Genomic DNA, 25575 nt, shown 5'->3' on the forward strand with positions numbered 1-25575 from the left:
AGATCATCTGGCCCCTCTACTCCAACCTACCATATATGTCTCAGTGCCCTTGCTTACCTTCAAAGGAAAAGCTATTCTGCTGTTTGGAGTCTTCAGGCTTGATTCGAAACACAGAAGCACAGTGAACTCAACATGGAGCTAACCAAACAGCAATTCAAAACCTCAAAACCCCAGAGCCTGCCGCCCAGGGACAGCTTAGCACGTGTACATGGTGGCTGGAATCAGGCTCTGTGCATGAAGACAGACCTGGCCTGGCACTCCGAATGGTTTTTTTCTTAAAAATCTGCAACAGGGTCCCGGCGCAGTGGCCTAGTCACCAAAGTCCTCGCCTTGAACGTGCAAGCATCCCATATGGGCGCCAGTTCTAATCCGGGCCAGCTCCACTTCCCATCCAGCTCCCTGCTTGTGGCCTGGAAAAGCAGTCAAGGACGGCCCAAAGCCTTGGGACCCTGCACCCGCGTGGGAGACCTGGAAGGAAGTTCCTGGCTCCTGGCTTTGGATCGGCTCAGCACCGGTCGTTGCGCCTCACTTGAGGAGTGAATCATCGGACGGAAGAACTTCTTCTCTGTTTCTCCTCCTGTCTGTATATCTGACTTTCTAATAAAAAAATAAATAAATCTTTAAAAAAAAATCTGCAACAGCTAGAGCTACTGGGCCAGACTGACACCAGGAGACAAGGACTCCAGAAAAACTATCCCAAGTACTTGGGCCATTATCTACTGGTATTCCACAGGCTCCTCAACAAGAAGTCACACAGGAAGCACCATGGCTAAGACTAGAACTGGTGCTCCAACATAGAACGTAGGTGTCTATAAGGACCTGAGTAAGCATAACAACACCCACCACTTGAGTTTGTATTGTACATAAAGAGAAATTAGAGCACACACTGAATACCTTAACACTTTTAGGCAATCCACTCCTTTCTGTACAAACGCATTAGCGAGCCAGTAGAATTCCTATAGTCCAAAAGGGATCCCTTACTCTAAAACTAAATAAGCCCAGTGCTCCTCAGCACCAGGAAACATGGCATAGAAATGTTTAATCACCGCTACTACAATAAACTTGAAACTACCTAAATCACACTGTAATTTCAAATATATATTACAATGAAACACATAACAGTGTTCAAGAAAGCAAACCGGCAATGCACTAATTAATAAAACCGTACATTCAACTCCTCATTTCAGACTTCAATTATATTAACTAAAAAATTCTTACAACCAGATACAAACATAGTTGCTACAAATGTGCACTTGATTTCTAACACCTGGATTTGACAATCACCTAGCTTGTAACCCTGGAAAAGTTTAACCAGTATGTCTCAGCTTTTCTTCATTTACAAAATGACAATGACAAAAGCTGTTTTGAACGCCAAATGAAAATACATGTTAAGTATTTAATACCGTGTCTGCAATGAACAGTACATGTTCTAGAAATATCAGCTTTTACAATTACTACAGCCAGTCTACTTTCAACAGCACATTCAGCAACTTCATTTCTGTCATCTGTCATTTCCCAGCCCAATGCCTGGCAAGAGAATTGCTCCATTCCACGTTCAACCTTGAGATAAACATCAAAGACTGACTAGAGGCTACGTCATGAACAGCTTCTGTAGGATAACCAAACAGACTGCTTTACTGTTTCTTTACCCCAACAATCATTTAAAACTGTGGAAAAACGATCTCAGGAAAAAGACAAAAGGCAAGAGAAAGATCTCTTACACCAAAACAGATGTTGTAAATCTACCATGTAGTTTATCATTCAAAAACGAAAACAAGAGATTAAAAAAAAAAGAAAAAAGCTAAACTGGGCTGGATAAAACAACAGTAATAGAGAAACTAAAGCTCATAAGTTACGCCAGGAATTAAGTATTAAATAACAAACCAGCACATATTTCAACATTAAACAAGAGCACATGAAATTGTTATTCATTTTTGTAGCTCTTGATCTTATCAATGAAATGTTAAACTACTTTTTAAGATTCATCAGCCACAAATAAAAATTGAATCATTCGATTAGTTTTGATAACAGTAATAGATATTTACAACTACAGAAATGGGAAAATCCTTAATTGTTCTGAGATATTGAAAATAAAAAAAAAACATAGAAAATTAGTTTTTAAAAGGTGCTGAGGTTCAAAACAAATGTAACTGTTCAAGGTCCTCAAAAATCCTGTTAAAACTGAGGTGTGAGGCAATTTAATCACATCTTACTTTTCTATCGTGGACTATAAACTCTGTCTTTATGCAATTATTACATGTCCAAGATATATAAAAACTGGAATAGAAGGGAGTTAGTCTCTCCTAAGAGCTTTTTGAGTAGAATTAGTACAAACTCGTACTGAACAAAAATTAAGAAACTATACAAATTCAACTAGTCGAAATACCAAACCTGTAAAGCACAAAAAGGAACAAGAAGTTCAGACAATGGCAACCTTATCTGTGTCCTCCCTTTTAGCACATGCCTGAACCCAGCGGGAGTGGCCTAGGAACCCCTCTACCTGCTGCTCCTTGGGGCGCCTCCTCCGGCCGTGCAGCTGACGGGTGCACGGCCTCAGGGTTGCCTTCAGGGTCTGCCATCTTCTCCTGTCGCCGAGCTTCAGCTGCTCCTCTTTTGCCCAGGCCAGAGCCTCGCCGGCTACGACAGAAAAGCATCATCACAGCCAGCATTACCAAGGAACCAGGAGCCATCTACGCAAAGCTTACATTCATGCAACACAAAGCATTTCTTCTTTTTAAATAAAAATTGTTGCAGAAAACCACTATGCATAACAACCAAGACTTTGTATACTTAAAATTCTTCCAAGTTATATATCATTCACAATACAAGCTGTTGTGCTGCTAGGAGTTGTTGCTATTCTTATACACAGCAATAATTTGTAAACGCTTCCAACTAAACGGAAAAGTGACTCCTGCAAATAAAATTCAATTCACTTAAAGCAAGTTCCATCACCAGGGTAAATAGTGGATCAATACAAAAGGGACTGCTGACACTGCCAGTACAAGGAGGAGGGGATGAGAGGAAAGTCCAAGCCTTCCAGATTCCAGATTACCAACACCATCCAAGTACTAGACAATACCTTTCAAAACAGACAATAAGTGTTATCTATAAATAAACAAAGATGAGATTTGCAAAGACACCTGTTTATGGCAGGAGCACAGAATAACACATGGAAAAAGTCTACCACTCATTTCCCATAAAATTTCATTTTACTGGTATACACTTTTCTCTACTTTAACGGACAATTTAATAAATCAAGTAATAACCAGAGATGTACCCCAGAATAATACAAATTAGGAGTACACAGCAGCTCCCCAAATTACCTGAAGACATAAACAAATGTAACAGGAAAAAAGAACCAAAGAAACAGATTATAGTAAAATTGTAGTGAGATTTCAAGCTTCTGGTTTTAAAGAGTAAAAAGCAGCAGCCATAATTCACATGTAAATGAAGGTTCAGAATTACCTGAAAGTGCTGACAGTTTCCCTCCTAATTAGTATAAAATCTTCTCTAAATACAGGTTTAATTAATCTCTCCTTCACAAGGAAAGCTCATTCCAAACCCAACTTACCAAGCTACAATTTAGAAGAATTCAATTTCAGTCATTTATTATTTAATTGCACCGACACACTGGGCTAGCCAGTTTGGATACACAAGGTTGCTGCCTTCACGAAGAATTAGACTAAAGAGCAGCACAGCCAGCCTCAGTACGCAGAGGCACTACACTGAGCAGCTCAATCTGAGAGGAAGGAGTGCACAAGCATGACCATTCACACGGCAAGCAACTTCACAGACCCAGATTTCCAGGAAGCACTGGAAGGGAAGAGCTGCACAATGGCAGGGCAGGACAGTTTAGAATCACCTGACTTCACACACAGCATGAAATCTCCAGCCATAAAACCTAATGTATACCTTAATCCATAATTAAAGAAAAACTCTGAAGAACTAAGATATTTTGCCCAAGGTCTGCAAGTACTAAAATTTCTCAAAAGCCAAATGGGTAAACTAACTCTGAGGTATTTCAAATTAAAAAATTTAAAAAAATAAATGAAAAGGTAAGGATTTAAAAGCAGCAAGGATACCTGTCTTAATGATTCATAGGCAATAAACTGTTTCCTTATATCACTGCTGTACCATTGCTAAGAACAGCCAAAACTAAGCACTGTTAGAGAAGAATTCTACCTACTTAAGAGTAGGAAAAGACAAACAAAAAACATTTCTGTAGTACTGGTTCCTGATGCATTTAGCAATGTAAACAAACTACAGAGAACTCACAACTGCCAACTGAATCATTAGCTGCATGAAGGCACTTGACCAAACTAATCAAGTGTGGATATCTGAGAAAATTAAAAAATTCCCAATTAATTAATGCAGAAGAAATAACATCGTGCATCACAGGTGGTTAATGCTCTGGAGAGCTGTGTGACTGGGAGAAGCAGGAACTGCAGAGGGGAAGGCACACTCCCCAAGTGTCCTGGGAAGCAGCTGGTCTCAATGACTGTTTCTGGGTTCCGGCCACCCATGAGAGACCTGCAGAGCAGTGGCCCAACCCAGCCTCAGACTGTGGGGATTTGAGCAGTGAGTCACAGGACGCAGAGTTCTAGCTCTGGTCTCTCTGCCTAATAAACAAACTTGGGAGAAAAAAAAAGAGCAAGAATACAAAATACACAGACATTTTACTGAGATGTTACCATATAGATGAAAATTAATGCTTTTCTCCTCACCACACACTTTTAGAAACGAATCAAGATGTCAACACTTTTAGAAACGAATTAAGCTGTATTATAGGAATCCCTTTTGATTCAATACTCACACTACTGGGAAACACCTATCTTAAAAAAAAACTATATAGAGATCTTATTAAGAATTATGTCATAGACTATAACACCAAAAATAGCCAAAGGTTCAACTATTAGCAACAATTCTAAGAAAGTGGTGTAGCAAACATAAATACTATATAAAAAGGTTGTGAAAATATACCATGGGGCCCAGTGCACTGGCTCAGTGGCTAAATCCTTGCCTTTGAAGTTCCAGGACCAAAAATGGGTCCTAGTTAAGAGTCCCAGCTGCTCCACTTCCCATCCAGATCCTTTCTTGCGGCCTGGGAAAGTAGTAGCAGACAGCCCAAAGCCATGGGACCCTGCTCCCGCATGGGACACCTGGAAGAGGCTCCTGGCTTGATTTCAGATCAGCTCATCTATGGCCACTGAGACCACTTTGGGAGTGAACCAGCAGACCAAAGATCTTCCTCTGGTTCTCCTTCTCTGCAAATCTGCATTTCCAATAAAAACAAATAAATCCTTTTAAAAAAACTAAATAAATTTAGTAAAAAAATTTTTTTTAATTGGGGAAAAAAATTGATGAAAATATCTCTATTAAACCATCAAAAAAAGTTAATGACTTTTCCCAGGTCACAAAAGCAGGAAGCTGGATGGCTGGATGGGAAGTTGAGTAGCTGGGACATGAACAGGTGCCCATATGGGATCCCAGGAGTGCAAGGTGAGGATTTAGCGACTAGGCTACTGCTCCAGGCCCGTAACCAATATTTTTAAATACACAGTGAACAATTTGATGAAAACTAAAAAAAATAGCTGAGCAACGAAAGATAAATCAATATAAACTGGAAACACCCAGATTATTACCTGGTACTAGCACAGGAGCCCGTGGTCTTTTGGCGTGTGCTCCGCCTCAAACTGGGGAGCTCAGCAGGTGGGGACTCACTGCGTTTCTTGGTAGATTTCCTTAAACCTATATGTGGAAGATACAAAAGTAAAACTTTATGAAGTTATTGTGCATGAACTAACAACTTCAGAAGCTCACAGAGGGGCTGGCAGCTGTGGTTCTGTAAGTCCTGATGTCTCACATCTAAGTGCCTGCAGAGCCCTATTTGCTCCTCCTGTAACCCAGCCTCCTCCCAAAGGGCTTCAGAAGATGGTGCACGTAGCCACCTCCTGCCCCGCACAGGGGAAACCTGTCCTGGATGTGTTATCATTAAGGAAAACAACCAGTGGAGTTCGCTCGCTCGCACTCTCTCTCATAGTACGAGGCACTCCTGGTTCAGAATGGGTTTTCTCAGGAGCTCACTGTGGGCTCAGGCTATGCCTGACAGTTTGTGACAGTCCTACTTCTCCCAAACCATTCTCTCTCCAAGTTCACATCTCTTCTCTGCTCCTCTGGTTCATTAATTAAGGCCAAAAGATTTTTGTGTATACTGATTAATTCAATAATTAGTTAAATCTTGTTGAAATTACTGCATTTGCACCCTGTTCTTACACTGTCCCATTTCAGGTAGTCTACATAATGCAAAAACTGATGACTTTATGCCACTCACTCCATAAGTAAGAAACGTAACTGGAATTTCTGACCTACAGGCCATGATCACAGAGAAAAGCCAATCAGGCATGCTCTACATGTTAGAGGAAGCTAACCATACAGGACTAACAAACTCTTTAAAACACACAGCAACTGAATTTATATTTTATGAGAACAATGACAGTATCAATCTATATCTCCAATGTTTACATACATGCTGACACACTAGGCAGTGAGATGTACATAAAACTAGAACGCTAACAAGAATGTCCAAAAATCAACACTCAAATTTCCAGGCGAAGTACATGATTAAATAGACTTTAACATTCTCAAATAGACACCGTTTCCTACCAGCCCAATGGCACACTCTGAACATAGTTTTCCATTTTCACTACTCATGTGCCAAGTTTTAACACAATTTCTGAAAGTTTTTTGAAGTAGTGATTCACTCTAATTTACATAGTAGGTACCCCATTTAAACAGCATGGTTCAAAGAGCTTGACAGGTATGCTCATCCATTCAACCACCATCGAAAGCAAGACACCAACCCTGTCTTTTTGTGGCACAGTGGGTAAAGCTACTAGCTACTACATCAATATCCCAAGAGTGTCAGTTCATCTCCTGCACTGCTCCACTTCTGATGCAGTGCCCTAGCAATGTGCTGGGGAAAGGTAGCAGATGCTGCTCCAAGCACTTGGCTGCCTGCCACTGAGGTGAGACACACAGGCCGAGAGGCTGGCCCCGGCTTCGGCCTGCAGCGCCGTGTCACCGACACCAACAAACAATGTCCATGAACAGGAAAGAGTTCCTCAAACAACTGTATGGTACTATCAACTTCAGGAATATACTTACTAGTTAATGAGAATTTGAACAAATTAGTATTCACACAATTTCCAGGACCAACTTCCAAATATGTGCCTATTTTTAAAAGAAACATACCCAAGTGACCCAGGAAGTGATGGTCTGTACTTAGAACAATCTAAATGCCCATTAATACCAAGTAAGTTATCGCCACAAGCACCTATTAAAAATCATGTTATTTGAGGCAAACATCATGACAACAGCCAAAATGCTGTTTCGGTCAACTACATCACAGATCAGAAAAAATATTGGGAAGAAAACCTAAGAACTGAAAAAAATTTACTTGATGTTTATGTTACAAATGAACTGCTCTTTTGAAAGTTAAACTTTATTATCACTTTCCATGACTTTCAAAAGACAGAGCACATATTATTGTAACTATATGTTTGTTGAAATGGTCACATCTTCACATTGCTTTTTAACTCTGATTTTTAAAAAGATTTATCTATTTTATTAGAAAGGCAGATCTACAGAGAAAAGGAGACACAGAAAGATTTTCCGTCCGCTAGGGCACCCCCCAAGTGATCTGAAACCTGGAACAAGGAGCTTTTTCTGGTTCTCCCCTGTTAGTGCAGGGCCCCAAAGCTTTGGCCATTCTCTGCTGCTTTCCCAGGCCACAAACAGGGAGCAGAATGTGAAGTAGAGCAGCCAGGGAAACAAACAAGTGCCCCATATGGGACCTTGGAACATGCAAGGTGAGGATTCAGCTACTAGGCTATCACACTATGACCCACCCTGCCTTACTAAGTACATATTTTTTTAATATTTCTTTACTAGAAAGTCAGGAGTTAATACAGAGATGCTGCTTACGTTGTGGTTCACTCCCCTGATACCAGGAGACTCTTGCAGGTCTCAACATAAATGCGGAGACCCAGATAATGTGTAATTAGTTTTTTATTGGGGGGGGGGGGAGGAAGCAGGATGTGAAGTAGAATAGCTGGAATATCAACCAAGACTCACATGAAAAGCCAGCGCTGCCAGAGGTGGCCTTACTTCTTGTTATCATAGCACTAACTTCCTACAGACACATCTAAGCAACAGGGGCCCAACACAATAGCCCAAGTGGCTGAATCCTCTCCTCAAATACACCAGGATCCCATACAGTCTCCAGTTCCTGTCCTGGCTGCTCCACTTCCCATCCAGCTCCCTGTTAATGGCTTGGGAAAGCAGTAGAGGATGGCCCAAAGCCTTGGGACCCTGCACTAATGTGAGAGACCCGGAAGAAGCTCGTTCCAGGTTTCAGATCAGCTCAGCTCTAGCCATTGCGGCCACGAGGGGAGTGAACCAGTGGAAGAAAGATCTTTCTCTCTGTTTCTCCTTCTCTCTGTAAATTTGCCTTTCCAATAAAAATAATTAAATAAATCTGGGATGGCGCAGTACCTCAGTGGCTGAAGTCCTTTCCTTGGATGCACCGGGATCCCATGTAGGTGCTGGTTCCAGTTCCGGGAGCCCTGCTTCCCATCCAGCTCCCTACTTGTGGCCTGGGAGAGCAGTAGAGGGCAGACCGAAGCCTTGGGTCCCTGCACCCACGTGGGAGACTCCCGCCTTCACATTGGCTCACATTCGTACCTTTTCGGCCACTTGGAGAGTGAACCAGAGGATAGAAGATCTTTCTGTCTCTCCTTTGCTCCAGAAATCTGATCTGCCTTTCCAATATAAATAAATAATAAAAAAGAAATCTGGTCTAGTTCAGGCAAGGCGAAAACAGCTAGGACTCAGCTGCAGCCAGTTGATTTTTAAGTTGATGAATTTTCATGGCCCATGAGTACGTGTTTGTAAGCCCCCTGCACAAAAAATGTCCCTCATACCTAGCACATAACATTTTGCATTTTCTTTGAAATTTTTGTATTTTGTTTTTTAAAATAAACATTTTGAAAACAGAAGTGTTAAAATTGACAGAGTACCAGATAAACAGGATATTTTTAAAAAATCAATATTTACCTAATATATTTTCAGTAAAACCTAGCTAATTTTTAAAAGATTTATTTATTTTTACTAGAAAGGCAGATCAAATTTTACAGAAATGGGAGAAAAAGAGCATCCATCCACTGATCACTCCCCAAATATCTACAACAGCCAGAGCTGAGCTAGCTTGAGCGAGCAGACAGGAGTTTCTTCCAGATCTCCCACATGAGGGTAAGGAGCCAAAGTTTTGAGCCATCCTCAACTGCTTTCCCAGGCCACAAGCAGAAAACTGGACTGGAAGTAACAGGAATTGACACCCAAATGGGATGCCAGTGTTGCTTCTGGAGTATTACCCTGTAAGTTAATTCTGAGCATAACTTGGTATCAATCACACCTTAACTGGTCACATACAGCTTGCAAATATAAAACAAAGCAAAAACTTCTTTACAAGGAGTTCAACTACAGTTGATTCCTTTTTATATTCAAAAAAGGTATTTTCAGTCTTAATTACGTTAGAATTCTCTATTGGTGATTTTGCAAAGCTGTGAAACCTGCAACTATTAACTTTGTATACGTTGCTTTGAGTTCTTAAATAGCTGCTTTAACAAAATTCCTGGCACTCTATCCTTTGAGGCTCCTGCTCAATATTTTATACGGTTTTATAACCCAATGGGGATAACCCTAAGAAATATTAACAGGGAAGCCAAGTCTGTTGAATTTTCTCTCCAATTCGTTTTTCTTTCCTCTCTCCATTCTAGAATGCAAAGTATCACGTCTCATGCTGATGGAAAGCCAGATTTCAACCATCAGTTTGATTCTAGTCTTGTTCTAATAACGGCCACTTTCTGCAACCAAGTGACCAGGAGAGCGTGAACCGAAGACAGAAAGAAGCTGGAAACTACTGCTCACCATGTTATAGCAATGCCCACTTTAAATAATGGAGAGTAAAGCAGATCTAGAAACAGACACATCAGCTTGGAATATCTTTACATTTTTCTATGAGCAAGTCATATAATTACTTACATTTTGGTCAGCCAAGTATATATTAAAATTTATAGCATTAAGTACTACTAAGATACTACATTTTTTTTTTAAGATTTATTTATTTTATTGGAAAGGCAGATGTACAGAGAGGAGAGATAGAGAGGAAGATCTTCCGTCCAATGATTCACTCCCCAAGTGAGCCGCAATGGCCAGTGCTGTGCTGATCTGAAGCCAGGAGCCAGGAACTTCTTTCCAGGTCTCCCACACGGGTGCAGGGTCCCAATGCTCTGGGCCGTCCTCAACTGCTTTCCCAAGCCACAGGCAGGGAACTGGATGGGAAGTGGAGCTGCCGGGATTAGAACCAGCGCCCATATGGGATCCCAGCGTGTTCAAGGCAAGGACCTTAACCATTACGCTATTGCACCAGGCCCGACGCTACATTTCTATAAATTGTTTCAAAAGATACATAAAAAGATATTTTGGCAAAATACATTTTAAAGCAAAATTACAAAATTAGAGTGTTAACATACTACCTAAAGTTTATGAAACTAACCATAGCATTACATTAGCAACTGGTTTTATATTTATGCCTTATAAATTTGCAAATATGTATCTTTACATATAGTTCTAATGATCTGAGTATATATTTATATCAGTTTGTCCACATTATTTTACACTAATAAGCAATTTCCTTGTGAGGAATCAGTATCAGTAACTGCTGAAGCAGCTTATTCACAAAGGTATTCCTATTTAAGCATTATCACTAAATGCATTCTATCATTTCCCAAAGTGTTTTGTTCTATGGGCCATGGCTATTCTACAAAGCAGTAACAACTGATCAAATATACATGTGAAATATTAGGCTAAGCAGAAATCACTGACATATTCCACAACTTTCAACATGTTGGTGAATATCTCAATTCTTCTTAATAGAACTTTTTACAAATTACCACTACTATGCCGGTGCAGTAAGCTAATCCTCCACCTATAGTGCCAGCATCCCATAAGAACTCTCTTTCTAGTCCCAGCTGCTCCACTTCTGATCCAGCTGCCTGGGAAAACAGCAAGGGACAGCTCAAGTCCTTGGGTCCCCACACCCATGTGGGAGACCGGGAAGAAGTTTCTGGTCCCTGGCTTTGAATCAGCTCAGTTTTGGTTACTGTAGCCATGGAGGGAGCGAACTAGCAGATGGAAGATTCTCTTTCTCTCCCTCCTTCTCTGTAAATCTTTTAAATAAAAAGAAATAAACCTCTTAATATTCCTACAACTTCAAAGAAGTTTCCTTTACTGGTAAGTTCTAAAAAAACCATAATCATATCATAGGATGAGCCTTATGTGAGAAAAATAATGAAAATAACGAGTTCACTGATTGTTACAAATTAGAAGAAAGGACATGTAGGAAAAGAATTATGTATTCCTGTCTCAGGTTTGTAATCCACATAGCACCTTACTCCATTGTTGATACTTTGTTTCTTTCTTCCTAAGATTAAATATGTTTGAAACCACCTGTCAACTTCTATTAACTAATACTAACTCCACCCACTGGGTTAATGTTAAAACAACACCAGAAATCTCATACCTACAGAAGTCCATGAATTAAACCGACCACACTTGAATACACCACTACACAATGATTTATACTACTGTAATTTTACCAAGTTGTTTCATTTATGCTTCATAATATTATTTTTTAGAAGATTTAATTTTGTGTCCAGTGTGATGACTCAGGCTAAAATCCTCGCCTTGCATGCCCAGATCCCATATAGGTGCTGGTTCATGTCCCGACTGCTCCACTTCCCATCAGCTTCCTGCTTGTAGCCTGAGAAAGCAGCAGAGGATGACCTCAAGAATTCTTCCCAGATGTAGCCCACCAATCTGTTAAATCCTATGCATTGTTTTCCGGGGCCAGCCATTACATCACAGTGAGTAAATCTGCAATCTGCAGAACCAGTAACCTGTAAGAGCACCAGTTTTTGTACTGGTCATTCTACTTCCAACCCAATTCCCTGGGAAAGCAGCTTTAGAAAACTCCATGCACAACATGGCACATCCAGATGAAGTTCCTGGCTCTGTCCCGACAGAGTTGAGGGGAGATCGCCCATGCACTGCTTTAAGTCCCCCAAAAGCCACTGTGGCCAAGTGCAGAGTCAGGCAGAAGCCAAGTACCAGGAGTTTCTTGTGGGTCTCTCATGTGGGTGCACTAGACTAAATACTTGGGCCATCGTCCACTGCTTTCCCAAGTCATCAGCCAGGAGCTGGATCTGAAGCGTAGCAGTCAGGACACAAACCGTCAGCCTTAGAGAATGCCAGCACCATATGAAGCAGCTTCAACTGCCTCACCAGTGTCGGCCCTGATTCTAACTTAAACTGCCCTGAAGTCCCCTGGTTGTGCAGAACTGATGAGCAGCAAATAAGACAACCCATGCAATAATCATCCAGGCACTTACAAACAATAAAAGCAGCTATTATTTCATCCTAAAATGCTTTAACTAATAAAAAAAATAGGATATGAAACTGAGTTCACACAGTATTCATTCCTAATGATTAATCAATGAGGCTGGTGCTGTAACTACACACAGCAATACTGGCATCCCATCTAAGGGTCACTTTCTGTCCTCAGCTCTCTGCCCACGCCCCTGGGAGAGCAGAAGACAGTCCACATGCTTCAGCCCCTGCGACCACAAGGGAAACATGGATGGACTTCAGGTTCATGGCATCAGCCTCCCCCACTGCTGGCCACTGCAACCATTTGGGGAATGAACTATTAAATGGAAAATCTCTCTCTCTACAACTCAGAATTTCGAATAAATATATTTTTGGGAAAAAAAATGTTGAAGTAGCCAAAGGTGATCAAATAAAATGTAATTTCCTCAAAGCTTTTAGTGTCCTCAAATGATCCAATTATGCTACAATAAAATACAGGGAATAAACAGAAAATCAGTGTATGATGAACTAAGCCAAGACTTCAATGCCAGTCATAATCCTATCTTCACATCTTGGGCTACTGATGTTACCTAGAAATTATTTCAATTTTTTAAGCTATCCTAGAGTACCATTACTTTGAAAGTAAATATGACTGTGTATGTAAAATACCTGCCAAACAATGGCTGGAAACTTCCTCTGGCTTCACCAGCTTAAACTAACTAGACATTAGAATAGTGAAAATAAAACTGGAAAAGGGATTTTACACTTACAGCAGTACCGATATTTTGTGAGGAAAATAATTATGAAAAATAGGTTTTAAAATACTGAGTCATTCTGGAACATACATAGAGCAAGTTCAACAGAATTATTTGGCTTAGTTTTATCATGGCACTGTTTCCTCACTGGGAACTCCTGCACAATCAAGGCAACTCTACTGGTCAGCCACTGCCAGGGGTAGGTCCTCATCTAAAAATCGTATTAAAACATGTTTCAAGAAAACCAATTTCTGCAAAGAGCCAAGAATCTGACATTCAAAAGCAGTTTGTTATCACTTAGTCTTGGAATCTTCCAAGAAATAAGCACTGGCTGAGATGAACTCTTTAACAGAACTATATAAGAGAACAGAAAGGGAAAATCTGAGCTCACCCTGGCCCACTGGCAACAGACCACCAGCTCCATATCCTAACATGAATATGGACATACATGGGCACACACATGCACAGTGGTTCTACCTCACTAAAAAGAGGAGAGAGTACTATGAAATGATGCAATTATTGCAATTGTCAAAGTTCCAGCAGAATAAGAAAGCTGATAGTCCCATAAAAAACAAAATTCATCTGAAAAGCAGAATTAGAAAGGGAGACAGAGAGACAGGTCTTCCATCTGCTAGTTCAATCCAAAATGGCTACAACAGCTGTATCTGGGCTAGGCCAAAACCAGGAACTTCTCAATCTGCTTGGGTGCAGGGGCCCAAGCACTTGGGCCACCTTCTGTTGCATTCCCAAGTAGCTGACTCAGAAGCCGGAACTCAAACCAGTGCCAATATGGGGATGCCAGCACTGGAGGTGACCAACTGTCTTTTTTTAACAAAAGACAAAGTGATAAAGTTGCCATTCACTTCTTCACTGAACAATGCCTGCAATAAATGGGATTGAGAAGGCCAAATCCGGGAGCCTGGATCTCAGACCAGATTTCCTCGGGAAGTGGTAGGGTCAGTGACCTGAACAAGTCTCTGTTCTCCTCCAGGGTGTGCATCATCTAGAAGCTAACATGGGAATGGAGCCAAGATTGGAACCCAAGTACTCAAAGAATGTCCTTTTTCAAAATTATTACTCTGTTTATTTGGAAGGCAGAGTTAAGAGAAAAAAGGGAAAAAAAAGGGGGAGAAAGAAATCTTCTTTCAGCAAGTTCATTTCCAGAATGGCTCCAACAATGTGGTCTGAGCAGACTGAAGCCAGGAGCCAGGAACCTGGTCCTGGACTCCTACCTGGGTCACAGGAATGCAAGCACTTCAGCAATCGTCTATTGACTTTGCAGGGCACTAGCTGTAAGCTGCAGCAGAAGTGAACAGAACTCAAAACTGTGATCAGCCTGTGCAAGCCACTGTTATAAGCAGCAGCTTAACCCACTGTGTCCCATCAACTTCTCTGGCGACATTTAACCACCGTATCAAATGCCTATCCCATTTAATATTGATTCTATTTATATAGCTACGTTCCGTCATTTCACCTTTAATTTTGGAAGATCTTATACAGATGTATTCCATAATACCAAATACAAAAAAGATTGTATAATCTAAAAACAAAAGATGTCACCTTCACAAGAACCTAATGATACAGGCTAAATGTCAGTTTTTAATACAGTGCCAACTAGTACCCTTATTAGAGTTGGGCTAATACTGAATCAACCAAAACTTGTTTAGTACTGGAGGGTTAAAGTAAACAGCACTAACAGCTCTGCCTCAATATTAGCTAAACTTTAGCGATGCTAGTGTAAGAGTATAAGATTTCTCATTTACCAACGGGCCAAGCTTTATCAAATTGCAGATATAAAATTGGAAGCTGGGGTCGGCACATTGAAATAATCCTCCATCTGCAGTGCTGGTATCCCATATGGGCACTGATTCAAGTCTCAGTTGTTCCATTTCTTACCTAGCTGCCTGGGAAAGCAGCAGAGGATGGATCAAGTCTTTGGACCCCCATACACATACTGGAGCTCCAAAGCATCCAAAGCAGCTCCTGGCTTTGGATCAGCTCAGCTCTGGTCATTGTGGCCATCTGAGGAGCAAACAAGCAGATGGAAGATCGTTCTCTGTCTGTCTGTCTCTCTTCTTCTCCAATAAAAAAAAATACAGCAACCCAGGACCCAGCATAATGGTTAATCCTGTACATGCAAGCACCGGGATTCCACATGTGCAGCAGTTCATGTTCCAGCTGCTCCACTTCCCTTCCAACTTCCTGCTTGTGGCCAGGGAGAGCAGTAGAGGATGGACCAAAGCCCTGGATCATGCACCTAAATGGGACACCGGAAACAAATTCCTGTTTCTAGATCAGCTCAGTTCTGGTCGCTGCAGCCATCTGGGGAGTGAACTAGTGGATGGAAGGTCATTCTGTTTCTCCTCTCCTTAAACCGACTGTTCCAATAAAAACATGTAAATCTTGAAAAAGTGAACAACCCAGAAGCTTCTGAGAACTCAAAAAAGAAAGGACTGTCAAAAACAAGTTCCTTGATTAACTAAATACTACAAAATTAAGCGCTTCTAAAAACTGAAGCTACAGTGGCTGGTGGTATGGCACAGCAGGTGAAGCCCTGCCTGAGATCCCACATGTGCACTGTTTAAAAGTTCTGCCTGCTGGCCCGGCTGCGTGGCCCAGCGGCTAAAGTCCTCGCCCTGAACGCCCCAGGATCCCATACGGGCACCGGTTCTAATCCCGGCAGCTCCACTTCCCATCCAGCTCTCTGCTTGTGGCCTGGGAAAGCAGTCGAGGATGGTCCAGGGCTTTAGCACCCTGCGTGGGAGACCTGGAGGAGGCTCCTGGTTCCTGGCTTTGGATCGGCACAACACCGGCCGTTGTGGTCACTTGGGGAGTGAATCATCAGAGGGAAAATCTTCCTGTCTCTCCTCCTCTTTGTATATCAGACTTTGTAATAAAGTCAATAAATCTTTAAAAAAAAAAGTTCTGTCTGCTTCACTTAAGGTTCAACTCAACACTAACAGCCTGGGAAGGCAACGTAAGGAAGGCCCAGGTGGCTGAGCCCCTGCCCACCCTCACCCATGTGAGACAACCAGAGAAAGCTCCCCGCTCCCTCTTCGCCCAGCCCTGGCCACTGTGGACATGAGAGCAACTAAGAATCTGTTTCTCCCTCTTCCCCTGTCATTCTTTCAAGTAAACATGTAACTCCAGATAACAATTGCAGTTACATGCTTCACTGTTCTGTCCTTTGAATAGGTCTCAAAATAGAACATGAAAGAACAAAGTCATGTTAACATTACAATAATAATATAACTGAAAACAGTTAATTACCAGTTCTAATCAACTCTAAATAAGATAAACAGCTGCCTTCCTAAGAATCCTTTGGGCAAAGAAAAAGAAATGCCTGACAATCTCCAAGCCTAGCTTATAAAGCAATGTATAGCTAGCTTCTGCTTCTCTGCTGAAATACATTATTCTCAAATAATAATTTTCTATAACAATCAGGGAACATATTTTTCCACTAACCTAAAACTATCTGAAGCACGTAATAATTTTTCAGTAAGTTTCAGAAAAGCCATAAAATATTACATCAACAAGGTTTAATATTTATTAGGGTACACTGATTTTAACCACCAAATTCTGTTTCTGTACAAAAGAAAAATCATATTAAAAGTGAACAATTGGAGCCCAGCAGCGTGGCCTAGCGGCTAAAGTCCGCACCTTGAAAGCCACGTGATCCCATATGGGCACCGGTTCTAATCCCGACAGCTCCACTTCCCATCCAGCTCCCTGCTTGTGGCCTGGGAAAGCTGTTGAGGACGGCCCAAAGCTTTGGGACCCTGCACCCGCGTGGGAGACCAGGGAAGAGGTTCCTGGCTCCCGGCATCGGATCAGCGCGTGCTGGCCTGTTGCGGCTCACTTGGGGAGTGAAACATCGGATGGAAGATCTTCCTCTCTGTCTCTCCTCCTCTCTGTATTTTCGGCTTTCCAATAATAATAAAATATTTTAAAAAAAAAGTGAACAATTGCTCTGTGATGGACAAGAGCAATTTGTAACTTTCATATCTGATATAAAAAAAAAAAAAAAACAACTTCCCATATGAGTAGCCAGTACTGCTAGGACAAGAGTAAAGAAACAAACATGTGATGGATTAAAAATAAGAGGGACGCAATATTCCTTACCATTTCCATAAAACTAGAATATGAATTATTATATACTATTAGGGCAAGCCTCAAGTACAGTAATGAATCTAGCAGTGCTCCAGACTGAGAGGTAGGACTCCACTGTGAAAGCAGCATCACTGTTGTCAACCCAAGGGCAAGTTTAACGAGAAAAAAAGATCTTTCTGAAAACTTACTTGCTAATTTGGCCTGTAATCCAGAAGGTCCAGGTTTTGATGTCTCTGACTTAGAAGACCCTGGAAGAGACAGTTTTGTTTTAGGAAGGCTAACTTTCGGGCTGAAACGAGCAGCCCAATCAAATTTTGAAGAGCCACCAGTTTTACTCTGTTCCTTCTCCCTGCTGCTTCTTCTGGGACTGGGGCTGGATGCTGAGCGGGAACGTCTGGCCTTGCTCTGATCTTTCCCTTGCTTCACCCTGGCTCCTGCTGGTGCCGTGGAGGAGACGGAGGCTACAGCAGAAGATGAGGAGGAGGCAGAGGCAGCAGAGGAAGAATCAGTGATGGTGCTACAGCCAGCTCTTGCTGAGGCGGCGGATTTTGAAGCCAGCTTGGTAGGTTTTGCAGATCGCTCTTCGGCACCAGTTGGTTCGGACCCAGCAGTACTCTTTACACAAGAACTTTCTGTCCTCTTTCTTTTCTGACTCCGTGAACTCCCAGCGGCCCCACTCTTCCTGGTGTGAGCCTTGCTGGTTGATGGCGACTGTGCAGATTTCAGCTGTTGCTCCTGGTCTAAAGGTCTCTTCTTTGACTTACTATGTGGCTTCTTCGTTTCTGACGAAGCTTCAGTATGCTGAAGCGCTTTGGGCTTTTTTGCAGAGCTAGGAGAATTGGTCCTGTTGTAATCTGGGCTAGCACTGCGTTTCACTCCTCGAGAATTGTCTTTCTTGGGCACCTGCACCGTTTTCTGCCTTTCTGAAGTACTGGCTCTCTCTGGGTCCTCCGATTGTGGAACTATGACAGCAGATGATGAACCGCAGCTTCTAAAAGGTTAGATTAAAAAAAGAAGTTTGTATCAGCCCGACATCAATAAACTTGTCATACAAAACTATATCCTAACTTCCCAAATCTCTGGAAATAAGGGCTTGAAAAAGAATGCAAGAATTTTCCTGGTCAATATAGTATTGGAGAAATAGAGATTTTCAAATGTCTATTTGAAATGGAGAGGAAGGTACGTCACTTCAAATGACCAGAAGAGTATTCTTCAGTCGGAAGACATTGACACACTCCTATCACAAGAGAAAAATACCTCAGAAATTGGAAGTTCGACACCATTCACAAGTACAACTGCTTTGTCAAACCTAATAAAAAATAAGCAATAAGGTCGCCTAGGGGCTAAAGTCCTCGCCTTGCACACATCAGGATCCCATATGGGCTCCAGAGTTCATGTCTTGGCGCCCCGCTTCCGATTCAGCTCCCTCCCTGGGGCCTGGGAAAACAGTCAAGCACGGCCCAAAGCTTTGGGTCCCTGCACCCATGTGGGAGACCAGGAGAAAGCTCCTGGCTTCCGATCAGCTCAGCATCGGCCATTCTGCAGCCACTGTGGCTGCTCAGGGAGTTAACCATTGGATGGAGAATCTTTCTTTGTCTCTTCTCTATAAATCTAATTTTCCAATTTAAAAAAATCTTTAAAAAATTTAAGATAAATAAGCAATGATGTAAGCACTTTCAAAATGAAACTTATAAATTATTACTTGTAGTTTTAACTATTACTCACAGATATATTCAGTTCCAAAGAGTCCTACAAATTAGATCCTAAGAATCACTGTGGGGCTCACACTGAAAACTAAATAAAATGTTAGATGACATTTTAGGCACCTATAATTGCTTCTGAAACAAACTGAGAAACCTTAGAGCTCAACAAGGGAAAGAAGGTGTCTCTAGGGCACCACGCACTATCCCTATTAAAGCCCTAAATAATTAATCCTGAACATTACACTTGGAATGAAAAAACATGTATAACATTTTGAGGTAAAACAGGCAAGATTTAATAGTACGTAATGATTCAAATGCAAATAATTTTGTCTTGAAAAGGTATTAAGCAACGTGAAGATTTACCTTTTAGAAAGGTGTCCCCTTGACAGTTCAGTAGTAGTATTAGACTGCACTTTGGGTGCCTTAGAATTAGATTTTCTACACTCAGGAGGGCTATATCCCTGATGTTTTGCCTGCCCTAAATGTGACCTGTCAGCAGAAAACCAAAACAGAGATCTATCAGGACACTGAGATTCAACCACAACACTGAAAATGAAGTATTTTACATTTAAAAAATAAATACAACCCTCCCAATGCTTACTGATCCTATTCGTTTTTTCAAGTATTCATAAAACAAATATAAGCAGCACTGAAACAGAAATTTCCTCTTAAACCCAACTCTTTCCACATCCAACAGCTAAGTTACACAACTACCAGTTGATATACAACCTGTAACTGCAAAGCAGTAAAATTTTCAATTATTTTACTGCATTCACACATGCTACCTATCTACAAAAAGGAAATGTAGATTTTAAACCTACTTTCACTAGAAAATGACTCAAACAGCTTAAATGTTTAGAGAAAAGCAATTTGTGATTCATACATTGAGATACTAGTCCACAAATATCTTAAAATTCAAGTGAGACACTAAAGGCAGAGACAGATACACAAATTTTCAAACTGCTTCTATACAGAAAATTATTAGCAGTGTGAAACAGTTAACTAATCCTACACAACATCTGCTAAGAGTTTAAAACATTAATCAATAGAAAATACCTAATAAAAACAAGTCGCAGAGACTTACAAAACTTACTAGAAAATATTCCACATTCAAGAGCATATCATTGAAATGACTACATTATAATTATCTATAACAAAACCCATGTCATCACTCTAAAACCAAGTTTGAGGGATATAATGAAACTGACTCCGGGTAATCATTTTATTTTATGCACCACTTGTATCAGATTTATATAAATTAGAAAGAAGCTTGCATTAATATTTTTCCAGGAAAACTAGTGCTACATTAATCTGACACATTAATGACTAATGAAATTCAGAGTGGAAATCTGCCTTCCACAGTTAACTAGTGCGAATAAAGTTTCCTTAATACCAAAGATGTTTAGTTTCTTTTAAAAAAAAAAAAAGGCTTTCATTAAATACCATCTGAAAGTAACTTAGACCTAAGTCAGTGAAAAACCTCACATAATTCTAACAGAAAAACTGAAGTTTTATAAACTTACTAGCAAATCAAAACTAAAACCATCACTTTAAAGATAGGACTTAAGCATGTGCACTGCCCATTGGATAAACCAGGGAAATCACAACACTAACCAATAAGCATTTTATTTAACAACTAGGACTGGAACTGGCAACCAAGTGGGATGCTGGTTCCATGCATGGAGGACTAGCGTGCTATGCCACTGTGCCAGCCCCAGCAGCCCTCATTTTTATAAGCCTAAAATACATTTTTTAAGTTTTAAAATACATTTAACTTTCTACCTAAATGTTTTTCTGCATTTTTCAAGACCACGCTATCTGGTTCAAAAATTAAAGAATTATTTAATAGACAAACTCCCAAGATCAAACCACAAAAAGTATGCAGTATCAGAAGTAACCATCGCAGAAAAACCAAAATTCACAAAACTGACTGAAGTCCAATTCCCACATTGATCTTCCCCTAAGATTAATGTGAACTAGGCCTGGTGCGGTGGGGCCTAACAGCTAAAGTCCTCGCTTTGAATGTGCCAGGATCCCACATGGGCACAACTTCCGATCCCAGCAGCCCTGCCTCCCATCCACCTCCCTGCTTGTGGACTGGGAGGGCAGTCGAGAACAGCCTAAAGAATTGGGACCCTGGACCCGCGTGGGAGACCCGGAAGAGGCTCCTGGCTTGGGATCAGCTCAGTTCCACCTGGTGTGGCCACTTGTGCAGTGAACCATCAGATGGAGGATCTTCCTCTCTGTATATCTCCAATTTAAAAAAAACAAACAAAACAGAATAAATCTTAAAAAGAAAAAGATTAATGGGAAGCATATCCTCTCTGAATACTGATTTTTAAAATACTGTCTGTATCGACCATTTTGGTTCTCTGCCAAACTTGTTCAGCAAAAGGATGTTAAAATTACCCACTTCAGGGCCCAGCGCGATGGCATAGTGGTTAAAGTCCTTGCCTTGCACAAGCCCCAGGATCCCATATGGGCGTCGGTTCTAATCCCGGCAGCCCTGCTTCCTATCCAGGTCCCTGCTTGTGGCCTGGGAAAGCAGTTCAGGACGGCCCAAAGCCTTGAGAACCTGGACCAGCGTGAGAGATCCAGAAGAGGCTCCTGGCTTCGGATTGGCTCAGCTCCAGCCACTGCGGCCGCTTGGGGAGTGAACCATTGGACAGAAGATCTTTCTCTCTCTCTCTCTCCTCACTGTATATCCAGTTTTCCAATAAAAAATAAAAAATAAATCTTAAAAAAAATTTACCCACTTCAATGACCGGAAATATTTTCAACTTGTGGTGATGCTTTTCACAACAAACAGTAAAGATAATATGCAAAAATAAATGAACATAGCAATGCTCCAATCATTTTTAATGCAATCAAGAACTGAGAAATGGCCTGTGGGCCGTAGTTTGCAGCCCTGGCTTGGTAAAAAAAATAGACAACAAGATGGAATCATAAAGTCACAAAGTGGGGCATTCCATATCAGGGCTCTATTTTGTTATTTCCACTTAAAAATCTTTAGTGCTGAGAATATGGTAAAATAAATCTCCAAAAAAGACATCCAAGCTGAAATGGTCAGTTAACATGTCATAGTTGTCAACCGTAAAGCAGCACTGGGCATCTGTCAAGTCACCTTACCAGCTGCTCTGCTATTCACCCAGCTCCCTGCTTACCATCTGGGAAAGCAGAGGAGGACGGTCCAAAGCTTAATGCTCCTGCACATGCGGGAGACCTAGAATAAGCTCTTGGCTTTGGACAGGCCCAGTTCTGGCTGCTGAGGCCACTTAGAGAGTGAACCACTCATTGGCTAGAAAATCTCTCTCTCCTCTTCTCCTTAGATGTACCTTTCACATAAAAATATATCTTGGGCCTGGCGGCATGGCCTAGTGGCTAAAGTCCTCGCCTTGAACGCCCCAGGATCCCATATGGGCACCGGTTCTAATCCCGGCAGCTCCACTTCCCATCCAGCTCCCTGCTTGTGGCCTGGGAAAGCAGGAGAGGACGGCCCAAAGCTTTGGGATCCTGCACCCGTGTGGGAGACCTGGAAGAAGTTCCTGGTTCCTGGCTTTGGATCGGCACGTACCGGCCGTTGTGCTCACTTGGGGAGTGAATCATCGGACGGAAGATCTTCCTCTCTGTCTCTCCTCCTCTCTGTATATCTGACTTTGTAATAAAAAAAAATATCTATATATATATATAAAATAAATATGTCTTTGAAAAAACACATCTGTAGCTGCAATGAGTCAAAAAAGACATGTCTTTTAAAGAGCATATTTTGTCATTAACATAAAAAAATGGATTTGTTTTTTTGTATTACAGATTTGAAATCGCTGAAATGTAAGCTCTAAGCTACATTTAGCCACTGTGGTAAACACACATACAAGATCAGCACTAGGCCAAGCAGCCCTTCTTGCAGTGTCTTGTTTCAAGTCCTTCCCCATCCAGTTTCCTACAAATGTGTAACGCCGGGGATTCCGAAGGAGAGGACTCAAACAGCTTAGTCCCTGCCACTTATGAGAGAATAGAACTGAGTGTCCGGCTCATTGCTTTGGCCTGGACCGCTCCCAGCAACTGCAGCCATTTGGAGAACGAACCAGTGGCTGCGAAGCGTTCAGCGTATCTGTCTTTCCTTGTCACAATTGCCTTTCAAAGAAGGAAAAAATACACATATTACCAAATACAATTTTCAAATCTGTTTGTATGTATGTAATACAGACACATGCAATCTTATGCATTGTAATTTTGTTTTTCAAAACTTAAATTCTGGGGGACAGGTGACATTGAGCCAGCATCCCATTTCGGTGCCATTTCAAAGTCCCACCGGCTTCATTTCCAATCCAGCTCCTTGCTAATGTGCCTGGGAAAGCAATGAAGATGGCCCAAATCCTTGGGCCCCAGCACCACAGGGGAAACCAATAAAAAGCTCCTGGTTCCCGATGTTCTGGCCACTGCCACCATTTAGGGAATAATCCAATAGATGGAAGATCTCTTCCGTCTCTCCTTTCTCTGTAATATCACTTTCACATAAAAATACGTACTTTTTAAGAATTTTGAATTTTGTGTGAAAAATGTTTTAAAGAAACCATTGATTTTAAGCCACTTTAAGTCTTATTTACAGAACCGTCGAACACAACGAAGAACTTGTTCCACGAACTATATTTACAAAGTCTTGGAAATCCATACAGAAGTCACAAATAAACCTAAAAATGTAGAATGAGACTTAAGATCAAACATATGCTTCGGATTTCTTAGTTCAGACCCGTTCTGCTGCTTTTGACACGTCACAAAAACTTTTAAAGCGTTAATTATCTGAAGGGTAGTGATAGAAAGAGGAAAGTGGTAGATACAGAGACATTCCATCTACCATTTTCACTTCCCAAAGGTGGAAAAGTGATAGGTGAGTCACATTAAGGCCTAAGCCAGGGGAGAGGACCTCCAACATCTGCCTCCTACGCACATCAGCAGGAAGCAAGATCAGAAGCCTAGTGTGGCCAGGCATGATGGCTCAAAGGCTAAATCCTTGCAAGCGCCAGAAGAATTCCATAGAGATGCCAGTTCACATCCTGGCTGCTTCACTTCTCAACCAACTCCTTCCCTGCTTGTGGCTTGGGAAAGCAGTCAAGGATGACCAAAAGCCTTAGGACTCCACCATGTGGGAGACCCAGAAGAGGCTCCTGGCTTTGGGGTGGGGCTCAACTCCAGATGTTGCAGCGTTTTGGGGAGCAAACCAGAGGATGGAAGATCTTTGTAAGTCTCTCCTTTTTATAAATCTCATCTGCCTTTCAAATAAAAATAAACTTTAAAAGGGGGGCCTGACGTGGTAGCTTAGTGGCTGAAGTCCTTGCCTTGCATGCGGCGGGACTGCATATGGACGCTGTTTCTAATCCCGGCAGCCCCATTTCCCATCCAGCTCTCTGCTTGTGGCCTGGGAAAGCAGGAAAGGACAGCCCAAAAGCCTTGGAACCACATACCCAAGTGGGACACCTGGAGAAGGCTCCTGGCTTAGGACTGGCTTAGCTATGGCTGTTGCAGCCACTTGGGAAATCTATCATCGGGCGGAAGACCCTCCTCTCTGTCTCTCCTTCTCTTCGTATATCTGACTTTCCAACAACAACAACATAATACATAATACATTTATTTTTAAAAAAGAAGAAGAAAGAAAAAAAAAAACACCAAAGCTGCAGAGTGGCCATGCCTTAGGAATCTGAACCAGACATTCCAACACTGGCTATGAGAGTCCCCAGTAGTTACTAAACCCACTGGATCGCAGCATCTGCCCCTATGCTAATTTTCCAAGAAATGCAGGCAAATCAACCCAAGATTCATATATATTTTTAATGTTCACCAGCATATACTGGTTTTATAAAGCCCATGTTAAAAGCGCCCACAACAGGCTAATCCAATGCTGAGCTCCAGGATCCTATATGGAGGCAGTTCGTGCCCCAACCACTTGCCGTCCAGCTTCCTGTTTATCACCAGGGCAGCATATGGGCTTGGGACCCTGAAGCTACATGGGAAACCCAGAAGCAGCTCCTGTCTCCTAGCTTCAGATTGGCTTAACTCCAGGCCTTGCAGCTATTTAAGGAGTGAATCAGTGGATTCCTTGTCTCTTCTCCCCGTAAATATGCCTCTCAAATAAAAATAACACTTAAAGTGTGACTTGTGATATTTGTGTGCTGTAATTATCATTTCTTGAACTCAAACGCAGTTGTAACCAACTGAATGTCACCTTGTGTGACAGAACAAGCACTGACCTAACTAGATCTTACTGTTATCAAATGCTCCCTTTTAATGTTCTATGTAAGATACTAATATATATTTTCTAAATGCTGTGCAAATACTTTCATATTTCTTAATTCAAGACACTAAAGGATCATGAAGACGTTAAACTGACTTATGTCAATAAAAGAGTACACTGAATCAGAGTTGAGAACCACTGTGCTGAGCCACTCAACAGCTACATTTCCCAACTATCAATACATGCAAGCCATGACAGAGCTTCCCATACACATGCAGAGCACACGAACTAG

At 41.6% G+C, this 25575-nt stretch overlaps 1 protein-coding gene across 18 annotated transcripts in view; it reads right to left on the minus strand.

Moving 5' to 3' along the window:
- Window positions 1–25575, minus strand: part of TRIP12 (thyroid hormone receptor interactor 12) — a 127537-nt gene that overhangs the window by 60410 nt on the left and 41552 nt on the right. For 11 of the 18 annotated variants that reach the window (XM_058665088.1, XM_058665086.1, XM_058665085.1 and 8 more), the window contains exons 3-6: window positions 19418–19543; window positions 17540–18342; window positions 5643–5748; window positions 2501–2637 (exon numbers count right to left, since the gene is read on the minus strand). In XM_058665088.1, the coding sequence (XP_058521071.1) occupies window positions 2501–2637; window positions 5643–5748; window positions 17540–18342; window positions 19418–19543 (1172 nt within the window). The remainder of the gene's footprint in view (window positions 1–2500; window positions 2638–5642; window positions 5749–17539; window positions 18343–19417; window positions 19544–25575) is intronic. The other 7 variants (XM_036493244.2, XM_058665091.1, XM_058665090.1 and 4 more) reach the window with 2 other exon arrangements.

Source organism: Ochotona princeps, chromosome 5 (assembly GCF_030435755.1).
Source record: "Ochotona princeps isolate mOchPri1 chromosome 5, mOchPri1.hap1, whole genome shotgun sequence".
NCBI classification, from domain to species: domain Eukaryota; kingdom Metazoa; phylum Chordata; class Mammalia; order Lagomorpha; family Ochotonidae; genus Ochotona; species Ochotona princeps.